The sequence below is a fragment of the Pelobates fuscus genome, chromosome 12 (assembly GCF_036172605.1).
Source record: "Pelobates fuscus isolate aPelFus1 chromosome 12, aPelFus1.pri, whole genome shotgun sequence".
Taxonomy (NCBI): Eukaryota; Metazoa; Chordata; class Amphibia; order Anura; family Pelobatidae; genus Pelobates; species Pelobates fuscus.
Window position 1 is genome coordinate 134437692 of NC_086328.1, and position 13897 is coordinate 134451588.

General features: G+C 34.2%; 1 protein-coding gene across 1 annotated transcript in view; it reads right to left on the reverse strand.

The window, feature by feature from the left end:
• Positions 1-8727: 8727 nt before the first annotated feature.
• LUZP2 (leucine zipper protein 2) overlaps positions 8728-13897 on the reverse strand; it is a 480236-nt gene continuing 475066 nt past the window's right edge. The window contains exons 11-12 of the mRNA XM_063438820.1: positions 10102-10176; positions 8728-9061 (exon numbers count right to left, since the gene is read on the reverse strand). Coding sequence (XP_063294890.1) covers positions 8963-9061; positions 10102-10176 — 174 coding nt within the window. The 3' untranslated portion in view covers positions 8728-8962. The remainder of the gene's footprint in view (positions 9062-10101; positions 10177-13897) is intronic.

The following is a 13897-nucleotide window of genomic DNA, read 5'->3' on the forward strand; positions in this document are numbered from 1 at the left end:
ACCATACCTGTACTTGAGAGTTATCCAAATTTTTACTAATCCATTTGGGATAATTATTGTGTATCCGTGGACCTCTAGTACATAACTGTGATACCTGCAGATTCTTTACGATCTGCATATTCCCCAGACTTGAACAACCAATATACCTTTAATACGGAGGTCTCTACATTTCTATCTAATCACTTTAAGGATCGTTACTATATTATTCATTATTTTGGACCCCGTATATATAATTAGAACAAACCTACCCAGGATTTTAAAGGTGTATCACTGTCTTTTCATATAATCACTTTTTATACACAAGTTGGGTTTACGGTGATTTAGTACTTATTGTTTATTTTTCGGCTTAATAAAGGTCTATACCACCATCATGACATTTTAACTTTAGGTGGTTTCTTTAAGTGTTAGTGGGTTCCACCTACTTTTAGTGAGTGGTTTCCCCACCCCATTCTTTCATGATTTTCATTTATTGAAACATCATCAGTATAAGCAGGGATATTTTTTACAAATGTCCTACTTATAATTTCAGAATAAACAACATATCGATATTGAGAGGCATGAATATGGGACAGAATATTGCATGCTTCAAGGGTATGTTTGTATGTTACACAATGGATAGAGGGGTGCATGCCAGACTGACCAGTAGCTGGAATAGACAGCTCCACTCACAGCTGCGCATGTGCAGGACAATATTGAAAAGCTTAGTGCCATAGTTTTGTTTACATGAAATGCTTTCATATAACGATGTGCTCTTGCTGTGCTTATTGCTCTGGTGTCATTTGAAATGGGACACCGAAGAACAAACATGGAACGTTGGAACACAAACCCTAATTCAGGATTGTCCTGCTAAATCCGGGACTGTTGAATGTACGGTATGAAAAAAATTACATTTATATGAGATTTTCTAAACTATTACATTTCTTTTCACTATGATATACTATCATACACACATTTCTTATCTCTTATGTTTAACAGATTTGATTTTCCTTGAAAAGTTGGCAGTTTGTTTAATGCCCATTTAAAAATATGTAGCTTTAATTTTGCTACTGTAGTACAAATAAAAAAAAAGCATATTGGTTCAATAAGTACTCAAAACGAAGTATACTTGCATATGTCTCCTCTAATTTAAGTAGAAGTGACTCCTAAACATTAACATGTCTTATAATTGTCAGATAGATAATTTAGAATTATATTGTTTTCTTGAAAAATGCATAAACAATTCTATGTTTATAGGCATTCAATAAAACATTCTCTAGCCAGACATAACACACAGCAAATATGCAAAAATTTGCTAAACTGCAAGGTTTGAATTTGGTGTTTAGTGAGTGCACTACATTTTTGTGTAGAATTACACTAGACAAAATACACCAAAATGTTGAGTAAACATTGTTTTTAAATTGAGCATAATTGTACTTAATTAAAAAAAAAATACAAACAAAAAAATGCAAGTGGAACCAAATTATTCTTTTTGCTAAATGTAAAATATTGTATGTTCATATTTCAGCAGACATTGGAGGTAATACACTTGTACAAATGTGACCCAGTTGTGTCTTGATTGAACTTTTTTCTTATCAGCTTGATTCTATTACTTATGATTTATCATGACTTTTATCTCAAAGTTCTATTATAGGATATAATTGAATAGAAAGAAAGATAAAACTATGGATATAACTTTGAAGAATTTCACAATTTCGTAAGATGTGACAAAAGATTTAAAAATGAAAAAGAATCAGTTGTCATACACTAGGTCGACAAACATACGTCTTCTTAGAATCACACATATTCCATGGACTTAGAATATAGAGGCAGAGGTAAATAATGTTTATGGGTAAATAATAAATATGGCAGTATATTGACTAAATAGTGACTGTAAACAAAATTGCCAAATCTCTGCTGAAATAGTCATCTGGAAAAACATCTGAATTGGAGAATCTTCCAATGCAGTTATTTAAGCCTACATTTAGCTGATTACTGGTTTATTTGTTAAACTATAAACTGCCAGGGTCTCAGGAAAGGATATACTCAAAGCTTTCATTTTCCTGGTAAATTTCCAACAATTGGTGAATAACCCTGTAAGTGAATGCATTTGGCAGCGAACTGGTATTTAATTACACAATTAAAAGGGACGCTATAGTCACCAGAACAACTACAACTTAATGTATAGTATACAGCTTATTGTAGATGCTCTAGTGAGTATAATCATCCCCTGAATTATTTTTGCAGAAAACAGTATATTTACAGAGAAAAGTCAGTGTTTACAATACAGCCTAGTGATACCTCCACTGGCCACTCCTCAGAAGGCTCCTAGAGCTGCTTCCATGTCAGTGCTGCACAGTGTGACTGACATTCTGTGTCTCTAACCTCTGCATTGATTCAAATGACTAGCCCAGCTAATCCAAAGCTTTCCTCTGGGAAAGCATTGTGATTGGCAGAGATCATCACTTCTGATGATGCCAACCAAGGAGGCAGATCAGGGGCAGAGCAAGCAGCAGCAGACTGGAATGAAGGTAATATTCTACTATATGTAGGAGGAAGAAGGGAGGACAGGGGGGATAGATGGTGTTTTTAACACTATACGGTCAGGAATACAATTTGTGTTACTGACCCTATAGTGTTCCTTTAAGAAAACATACTGATTTGTTTGAAGCACAGATAGCATTTTTTCTCATAAAAAAATAATAAAAAAAATAATTTTAATAAAAAAAAAAAAAAATTCCAGTGTATAAAAAGAAATCCCAAATTATGTTAGACTGTTCTAAAACTCCTAGAGGCTGATCTTCTTCTCGATCACTGCGGATTATACAAACCTTTTTCAGTGTAGCAGAAAGTGGGAAATCATTATTCAAACTCTTACATACCTGACTCCTTCAAGGATGAAGTTGTCATTCCTCCAGTTAAAATTATTGTTGATGTAAAATTTCAGCAGAAATTGTATTATTTTTTTTAAACTTTGCTACTTTGTGTCCAGAAGGATGTTATTGGTAGATAGTACTTTTTCTATGCTACACATATATTCCATAAACAATTGTGTGTATATATATTTATATATATATTTATATATATATATATATATATATATATATATATATATATATATATATATATATATATATATATATATATATATATATATATATATATAAAATAATACAAATTTAAATAAATATTACTCAACTCCAAATTTCTGTAGTTGCTCATACACTCATTTTGGTCTGTATGATCTTTTATTTTATATATATATATATATATATATATATATATACAGATTATGATGTTTGTAGGATGGGTTGATCCACATGCATTTAATATTAGAAGGTGAGCAATGGTAAAATGTAATCTAAGAAAGTAATCTAGTTTACCTTGTTATAATTATTAATGTCTTCATTTATTTAGTACTTTTTATTAATATTTTGGGTTGCATCTCAAGCATTCAGACTAAGGGAAAATGAGCTAATTTTGTATATATTTTGCTATTCAAGGCTACTAAAAATTACAAATACGAAAATGTATATGATTTTTTTATGGTATACATTCATTCTTTACATAAATATTATGGGGATAATACCTTTGTGTTTGGTGTTTTATTATTAAATCATAATATTTATGACCACATCACAGATGACAAAAATAGGCATATTAAATGAAAATGGTTCCATACTATGCTTATACAAGTTTAGGCTTATACAGCTAAAATATATGTCAGTCCTAGGATATCCAAAGTGAACAAAAAATCAAATGGGATCTAAACTCCAAAATATCCCAAATATACAGTGAAGGAATTTGCCAAAAATACAACCTCATATAGGTCCAAATTAACCTATAAATGAAAACAAAAACTATACATTCCTGGCTAATCATGGCAGCATCACGTATGGGTAGTTCCGCCCTCAGGACCAAAACAGGACAGGAACTAGAATTAAAATGAGACCAAGTGTATAAAGGGTCCCTCCTCCCTTCTCACACCAGTCTTTTTTTCTGTCCTCAGACAGACAGAAATTTCCTAATATTTTTCACCTTTTATTTTTTGGCCACCTTCCTATGTGTACCATGGGTCTCCCAGACAGTTCAGCCTCCGTTTGTTCTGAAGACTCCAGTAAACAGCCTGTTTGTGAATAGCACTAATTGGGGTAGGTTCAAAATTAGTTATTTGAACTGCTGTGTGGAATTCGGAGAAACTGTTCATATAACCCTCTGACTTGGGCAAATTGGGCAGAGGTGCGTCCAGATGATATCTGCAGGGCAGTCACATGGTCTTCTCCAATGATGTTTATTAAACATTATAAATTGGATCTGGCCTCCTCATAGAAATATAGAACGTGACGGCAGATAAGAGCCATTCGGCCCATCTAGTCTGCCCAATTTTCTAAATAATTTCATTAGTCCCTGGCCTTATCTTATAGCTAGGATAGCCTTATGCCTATCCCATACATGTTTGAACTCCATTACTGTGTTAACCTCTACCACTTCAGCTGGAAAGCTATTCCATGCATCCACTACCCTCTCACTAAAGTAATATTTCCTGATATTATTTTTAAACCTTTGCCCCTCTAATTTAAGACTATATCCTCTTGTTGTGCTTTTTTTTTTTTTTTTAATATAGTCTCCTCCTTTACTGTGTTGATTCCCTTTATGTATTTAAATTTTCTATCACATCCCCCCTGTCTCGTCTTTCCTCCAAGCTATACATGTTAAGATCCTTTAACCTTTCCTGGTAAGTTTTATCCGTCAATCCATGAACCAGTTTAGTAGCCCTTCTCTGAACTCTCTCTAAGGTATCAATATCCTTCTGAAGATACGGTCTCCAGTACTGCGTACAATACTCCAAGTGAGGTCTCACCAGTGTTCTGTACAATGGCATGAGCACTTCCCTCTTTCTACTGCTAATACCTCTCCCTATACAACCAAGCATTCTGCTAGCATTTCCTGCTGCTCTATTACATTGTCTGCCTACCTTTAAGTCATCAGAAATAATTACCCCGAAATCCCTTTCCTCAGATGTTAAGGTTATGACTCTTTTGGAAGAGGTGTTTTGTCTTCCGTTCACAAGCTCAAACAAATGCACTAAATTAGTGTTGCAATCTCGGTTGTAATGGATGTTGTTTATCCCCCCTTGTTAGTTTGTTAAACTTAGGTATTGCCCATAAGTGATGCTGCCATGATTAGCCAGGAATAAGGAAAATTGAAACCATACTTACCGTAATTTTCTTTTCCTGGCTATCATTCATGGCAGCATCTGACTCCCCCCTGAAATTAGCTTGATAATTGACTGGTGTGCGAAGGGAGCAGGGACCCTTTATACACTTGATCTCATTTGAAATCTAGTTCCTGTCCTGTTCTGGTCCTGAGGATAGAGCTATTCATAAGTGATGCTGCCATGAATAATAGCCAGGAAAAAAAAATTACAGTAAGTATGGTTTAAAATGTCCTTATGGTGTAATATATTAATAACAAAAATATACATGTGGGGGGGTAGAGAACACAGAAACTAAATACTGGCATACGGATTATCACACCCGAGGGGTCGAATGTAGAACACATTTATTTTTGGTCACATTCCTCAAAGTGAATATCAATGTATATCTTTTTGAAGTTTAGGTTCCTTTTCTCTTTTTTGTTCACTTAGTTGTGTTGGGCGTTTTTAATCAGGTAACACTTTGAGAGGTATCACTCCATATTTATCACTTATTATTTTCTTTTACTTGTTTTAGTGATTTTTTTTGTTTTTGTATTCTAGGATATCCAAAGCTATGTTAAAGAAACACACTAGACACATACATCTAAAGTGCTTAATGTGTCTGGAGCTTGTAACATTTCTAAATAGAAATCAGCACAGAAACATGTCCTTTGTTCTCAATCAGAAACCCAGCCTCTTCCATCAGCTCTAAAAAGCTGCCTCCCCTCTTCTCAATGAGCTGTATTACAGCTTATTGAGAAATGTTTGAAAGCCACATATTCTCGGCTCCAACACAGACTCTGATTTAAGTATCCGCAGTCTGAAAGTCTGTGCTGGGGCCAAGTAAAGGGCTTGAAAAGACTACAGACAATAAATCTGCAGCTTTTGCAAGCTGTCTCTTAATACACACCCAAAGAAGAATTACAGAAATAAATGCATTGGCATTTCCATTGGGTCACATCGACTACATTGTTTAAAAAAAACAGTGGAGTGTTTTGGATTAGAGTATTGCCTTACGGAGGTGTCTTAAAGGGACACTCTAGACCAGGGATAGGCAACCTTCGGCTCTCCAGATGTTGTGGACTACATCCCCCATAATGCTCTTACACACATAATGCTGGCAAAGCATCATGGGAGGTGTAGTCCAAAACATCTGGAGAGCCGAAGGTTCCCCACCCCTGCTCTAGACATCTAGACACATAATGCACTTCAGTTTTAAGAATGGATTTAGGGTTCACTGCATGTCACCCTTGTCCCCATTCATAAAATTGCAGATGTCAAAAGGAATTGGCCACTTTTATTAATACATTTAGGAATACTCACCCAAGCTGACAGCAAGGAAGGCTTACTACTTTACTCCACTTTAAGATTGTTCAAGAAGAAGTGAGCACTTCCAGAGAGAAGTGTTAGTTTATTGTTGACGTATGAGGTGCATTCTATTGGGCAATAGCCAAGATTGCTGCATTTGATTGTTGCATTTGCAGCAGTGTCCGAGCATCTTCCAATTTAGTTGATACAGGGAGGGAGACTTTTGTCACTGAGAGTCTAGTGGCGAGTATTGGAGCAGCTGAGAGAGTGGAAAAAGGTAAGTAATATGTATTTTGTTTTATTTTTGAAGAGGGGCCTCTGGTATGTAAACAATAACTCCAAAAATAAGAACTGTTATTATTATTACTATTATTATCATTAATAATAATTATTATCATTTTTTTTCAACATTGCAGTTTTCCTTTAACTTCAAGTGAAATAACATTGCTTAGGTAAAAATGCACATATGATATAACGTGCATTAACATCAAATACACTGTTATGTTAAACGGCTACACTAGAATTGCTTACTAAACATTACAAAAGAAAACAAAACAAGAAAATAATCATCCAGACTAAAGTAGTAAACATAGTTGAAACCAAACAATTAAGTTGCATAAAATTTGTGAAAATTCGATCACTAAATTAAACACACATGGATTGAAAGATTGCAAGATAATATTTGATCTTATTCATAGACAAGACACGACTAGTTAATGAGATACAAAAACCATCCTATCCACCCATAATACGTTTGGGTGGTTGAATAAAAATGACAATTGTAATTTGCTAAAAGGCATATTATCTACATATATATAAAACAACCTGTACAAATAATTGTAATTAAAGCAGCTCCGACACTCATATTGTTTGAGTTTACTGCAACATCCCTAAATGATTTATATTTAATCTAGCTAAGCTATAGTAAGCATAGCTGTAATTACCTCTTAAAGATCTAACAGTCTGTCAAAATGAAGGCAGAGATCTTGTAATTACACCATCATTTTTTAAACCCTTAGAGAAATCAAGTATGTATTCCAAAAAAGCAATGAGAAACTTGGATTTCCAATGGCCAACTTAAACCTGAGATTTATACTATTGAGATTATTAACTTCTGCATAATTTGGGGCATCAAGGGCATTTTGCATCATCGAGCAGTTCAAACAAGAGATGGAGAAATGTTTGTTTGAACTGTTTGATTATGCAAACTTTAATTGGTACCTAAAACAAACCTTTTAATCAGTTTTTTATCAAAATAAATGCAACGCTGAGCAGATTTAAAAATTGGAATCACAAGGTATAGGCCGTTTTTAAAGTATTATATGATGTGCAAATAGCATTTTTATTAACTAACCTCTTTTCCTGAAAATGCAATGAATTGTCTTTGGATTCCGACTGATAGCTATTGTTGGATAGTATGGAATAGTTGGATAGTATGGAATTCGAGCAATAAAATAACCGAATTCAGGTTTAATTTATATGCAATGTGTTGTTTTGAAAAGGTTGTGTCAAAACATGATAATCCGTTAAAAAGGAATTTGTGCTTTTTTGTTTTATTGCAAAAGAAACTCAAGACTTTCATTGAATGATATATGAAATGTTTGGTGTCTAGTTCAATTCTACATGTCCATCAACATGAAGGGCACAGTCCAACATTTCACTGTAAATTCAGTTCAGATATTTTGAAACCATAGATGAATCAATAAAAATTACAAAATTTTAATTGGTATATTCTATTACGATGGGTTTTGAAAATGTTCAAATAATAACTGGCTACTTATATGATTAGTTCTTATGCTCCTAGGTACCAGTCCCTGAAATGGCAAAAGAGAGGCTTCGTTGTAGTAGCTTTGCTAGAAAACCAACAATATTCTAACCATGAATTCCAAACTAGAATCTTCTCATTTTAGTTTTAAGAAGCAATTTTGATATGGTAAAATGTTCTTGTAGGCACTCGTTCAAAATAATAGTAGTGGGAACAAATGAACATGTCAGCTGAAATATTATGTTTCATAATTCAAGTTCACTACAGATGGAAAATACTTTGATACAAGACAGGTCAATTTTAAAACCTGTTTCCATTAAGCTAAGCACAGTGACTTATGGACAAAGACAGTTTCACGTCTGAATAATGTGTGTTTTAAGAAGAGATATGCTGTGAAATAAAATTTCTCAATGCCAGACAGATGTAAAAATAAAGGATGGATTTGTAATAAGCAAAAAAGAAACCAGTCTAGAACAACATATTCCAATGTATCCGTTGTTTTACAAAGCATTTCTTAATACATCCAAGTCCATTTGATTATTGCTAAAAACCTATTAACAAATCTATCATCATTTGAAAAAATCTCAAGACTAGTTTACAAACATTCATAATTTAATGGGAAAAAAACAGCATGCTTTAGAAACGTAGTACATCTTCATGCTTTTTGGACTCAAAAGAAACTGAAGATGACTGCAAATTATACATTTTTTTTATTTTTACGGTGACTCTTTTTCTGTATTAGTCACATTGCTACTCGTTTGTTCTTTTGCTTCTTTTTTATCCTCCGGCTTGTTCCAAGGTGGTCCATATAATTGCTGTATAAAAAGACAAAAAAAAAATAGATAAAAAAAATAATGCATTGAATAATATAAAGCTTTAGTATTAACACACACAATATAATATAAGGGGGTCTTCTATATAATGCTTAATTTTTTATGCATAAAAATACTGTACTAAAATGTCATGCTATTTATTTAGTAAAAATATTATTTAATGGAGCCTTATTTTAAGCCTAAATGAGAGATATAAGAACACACTTTTTTTTATCATTTGCAAGTCAACTACAGATTCCTTTCGGTCGGTTATATTATATTCTGTCCACGCAGGTTACACTGACATGACATCTCAAATGTTGTCAACTAGCATTTAATGATAGAACGAGTTAATACATAGGACACCAATTCTAATATGGGGAAGACAAAGTGCATTTGAAAAAAAATGAGGTCTACAGGTTTATCTTTGCTGTTTTTTTTAAATTTGAGTTGGATTTAGGTTCACATTACCCCAAATTGTTATTTTCTAATAGGAAATATTATAATCCTGATCCTGTAAACACCTATAATAAATTAAGCTGCAATGCATACAAGTAAAATAGTTAGACAGAAGCGTAGTCAAAATAAATGAACCGATATGACACCAAACTCAGAAGGGTGTGTATAATGTGCATCTGTTAGTGTTCTGCAATAGATAAGTAGTTCTCAATAACCTACCTCAACTACAAGAACTAGCTACATGATGGGAAATACTGCATAGACTTATCAATCATAAAATCCATCAGGGTCATTTATGTGGATTGGCATCCACACAACCTAAATAATTATACAAAACCAGGTATGTTTCTATGAATGCATGTTGTTCTACTATAATATCCTTTATTGTATAATATTTGAATACTAGAACAACTCTTTGAATAGATTTATACAATGAGTACTCTAGCTGCATCAGTATTAAAGAGGATGAAGGACACCAACCCTCCAATATATGCCTAAAATTCCATTCTATTCTACCAGTAAATGTTTAAAGATAAAGCGTACACATTGAGTTTACAAAGATATGAAAATAAGTCATGCTTTACCTGTATGCTTGGTTCTAATTCATCTTGTTTGTTTATTAGTGTTGTGTTGTGATGTAACCGGCATATTTCTCCAGCCTATAAGAGAGGAGTTAACGGTATGTGATAGACCATCTGTTAAAAATTAGATAAGTGCTAGGTGCAAAGAGCTATATTCACTCTGAACTCATAAACAACACTAAACAGAATTAGTGATCAAATCATCGTCCCAGCAGAAGGCCAATACAGCAAGACAATTAAAAATGCATGAACTAGATGTAAGGTTTGAACATCAAATAAAGCTAAATAACAAGCGTATCTCAAGTTCTAAACCACAGAGGAAAAATGGTCAGAGAGGACAAAGCCTCAGCCCTTATCAGTCATGCAGTAAATGCACTCAAAGGTTGTGCTTTTTAAAGGCAAAGTAAATCTCTGGTTAATATTATCTGGGTTATGTACAAAACATTTGTTACAAAACGTAAAATCCATTGTGACATGTTATTGTTCGAAAGCACATTGTAATCTGCTGTGCACCTGCCCTTGGGGTTATGCTACAACTTCATATAGAGATGAATGCGTTGGTTAGGTCAAAGCTCTGAGCTTTGATTTTTTTTTCCTGTAGTTTAACTTATACCCATCCTTTTAGTTGTCAAATAAAAAAAAAAAAAAAAACACTAGCTGTCATGGATTATACCGTGTGAAGAACTTAATTGAAAAAAGTGATGAGTTTTTAGAATGTAAAATATAAGAAAAAGCCAATTTCTGGTATATATTTCTGCTATTGCAAGCAACTTGTGAATCATGCGTGTGTATGAAACAGGAGGGGCGTGAGAAATGAGCCTCACATGTGGTGACTCCACAGGTAACAATAGGTTGGTTAGAAATGTCTGTATATGTTTGGTTCTGTCTATCTGGAACTAATTTGCAATACATCTTGACCTTCATTAATAACATATTAAGGTCAACAGTGTAAAACATTTAGGGAAGTGACTCCAGTAAATTTGCATTGTTAAATGCTGATCTGAAGATTATAAAATATTTGGAGGTCAATTATAATAGAGTGGATTGACTGGAAGCCATGAAAGTGGAGTCAGAAAGTTGAGCATTTGGTAATACCTGCATATAATAATTAGCCACAACATTAAAATCACCTGCCTAATATCGTGCTGCCAAAATTTAATTGCTCCATGATAGAGTTCTAATGATCATGCCCCTATTGAAGGCACTTTTGGATGTGGACTGGGGTCATCATGTGAACTCTGACCAATCACGGCTATGCACTGGGTGTTCTGACACCTTGCTATAATTGCCAGCAATAGCTCTTATGTGTGATTAGCTAGCCTTTGCTCCCCATGTGCATCAATGAGCTTTGGGTGCTCATGACCCTGACGTCAATTCACAAGTTGTCCTACCTTGTACCACTTTTGGTAGGTACCAACCACTGTATACCGGGGACACCCCATAAGACTTGCCATTTTAGAGATGCTCTGACTCATCTAGTAACCACTATTTGTCTCTTGTCAAAGTAATTTAGATCTTTGCGCTTGCCCCTTTTTCCTGCTTCCAACACATGAAATTCAAGGACTGACCAGAATGTTTTTGGAGCCTTCCAGATTTATGCCACCAAGTTTGCGCTTCTTATTTTTGCCGTCAAGTTCAGGGGATTTGTAATGTCAGTAAGCAATTTAGGCCTCAATTTAATATTTTGGATACACTTTTCCAAAGATTTAACATTTCTGGATAAACTTTTAAATTTTAATTATTATGTATACATGTAACATATCAAAAATATATCATATATGAAAAAAATAACTATATAAAAATATTTTTAAAATATTAAATCATTTTAAAAGTTTACACAAAAATATGAAATAATTTAAAAAGCTTGTCCAAAAAAAAAAGTAGGTAGCGTGTAAATAATAGCAACATAGATAGCTTGAAAGACTTGAAAGACTTGTGTATGTGAGATTGACAGACTTCCTCAAGTCCAATTCTCTGCTCGACCCATTTCAGTCTGGTTTCCACGTTCAGCAATCTGTGGAAACAACACTGACCAAATTATCAAATGATCTACTTGTTGAAAACTTTCATGGTCACTACTCTATCCTTATTCTCCTTGTCCTTTCTGCTGCTTTTGATGCTGTTGATCATTAACAGCTTCTTCTCATCCTCCTTAATCTCAGTATGCAAGATATTGCTCTCTCCTGGTTCTCCTCCTACCTCACCCAACGCTCTTTTAGTGTTTCTTTCTTTGTCTCTGCCTCTTCCTCCCAACCTCTCTCTGCTGGTGTCCCCCAATGTTCTGTTCTCGATCTACACTGTCTCTTTGGTATTTCTAACTGGATGGCTGCCCACTTCCTTAAACTCAACTTGTCCAAAACAGAACTTCTGGTCTTTCCTTCCTCAAGTGTTGCCACTGTCCTCTCTCGCCTTAACTACTGCAATCCACTTCTTAGTGGTCTTACGTGCTCCCAACTTGCGCAGTTACAGTCTATAATGAATGTGGCAGCGAGGCTCATCTTCTTGCCCACCCACACCTCCCATTGCTCACCCTTCTGTCAGTCCCTGCGTTGGCTTCCCGTAAGATATAGGGCTCAATATAAAATTCTGGTTCTTGTTTTCAAATTTTTACATAATGCTACTCCCACCTATCTATCCTAATACACAAGTATGTCCCGTCTAGGCCTCTACACTCTACCGAAGACCTGTGTCTATCCTCTGTTCGTACTCCCACCTCTAATGATCGCATTCAAGATTTCTATAGGCCTGCACTGTTCCTGTGGTACTCCCTTCCCTTCTCCATTAGATGCTCACCCAGTCTCCACTCCTTCAAAAAATCATTAAAAACTCCCAAAAGCATATCAATTAAACTATTAATGGCTCAAAAAAAAAAAAAACCACACTAAGACTTCATTGAGTATTATTCTACCAATCTACTTCCCTAATACTTACCTTTTGTGTATCTTTACCCCAGTTCCTCCAGCATGTAAGCTCAATGAGTAGGGCCCTCAACCTCTCTGTTTCTGTGCATCACACTGGTTACAATTACATGTTTGTTAGTCCACCCATTGTAAAGTGCTGTGGAATTTGTTGGTGCTATATATAATATAATAATAATAATAATAATAATAATAGCTTTAGTTCAATCCTAGTATCAAAAAATGCAAAGCCAAATGTAAACCACAAGTTTACTGATTGAAGTGTCAATACATCCACCATTTTTGGGAATTCAGAATGTTACACATACACATACAAAAATTCAGTTTGCCTTGTACTAATCTGCTAATGTTAATGGGTATTATTTACAAACCCAGCACTTTTAGCTAAATTCCTTCAAAGTCTTTAGGCTTTTGTTTCTTTAGTTGCTAATGTTAAAATAACATTTTCAGTCCCAACCATCTGTAAAATTCTGTTTGCATCAGTAGATTCCTATGCAAAGAATATAGATGCCGTGATCATATATTAGTTAAATGTAATTTATTCTTCTATGCTAATTATTCGAAACCTGTTTGGAGCTATGCAAGACAAGGGCTATCATATAGTATTTAGTTCAATATACCTTAATACTTCTGCAAAGGACTTATTAATCAATTCATTAAAAAATTGTAATTATCAAACTCATCATGATTATAATTTCTAGGCAATATGTCTAAAAATATGTGAAACTTCTCCAGTTTCAAATACATGTCCCAATTTTTTCGTGGAATGAAAACACACTTAGTGGAGGAGTTAACTTCTTCCCACGTCTCATTGATCTGTAAAAATTCAATGGTTATTAGTATATGTTAAGAACATCCATTTATTATGCCTTCCGCTACTA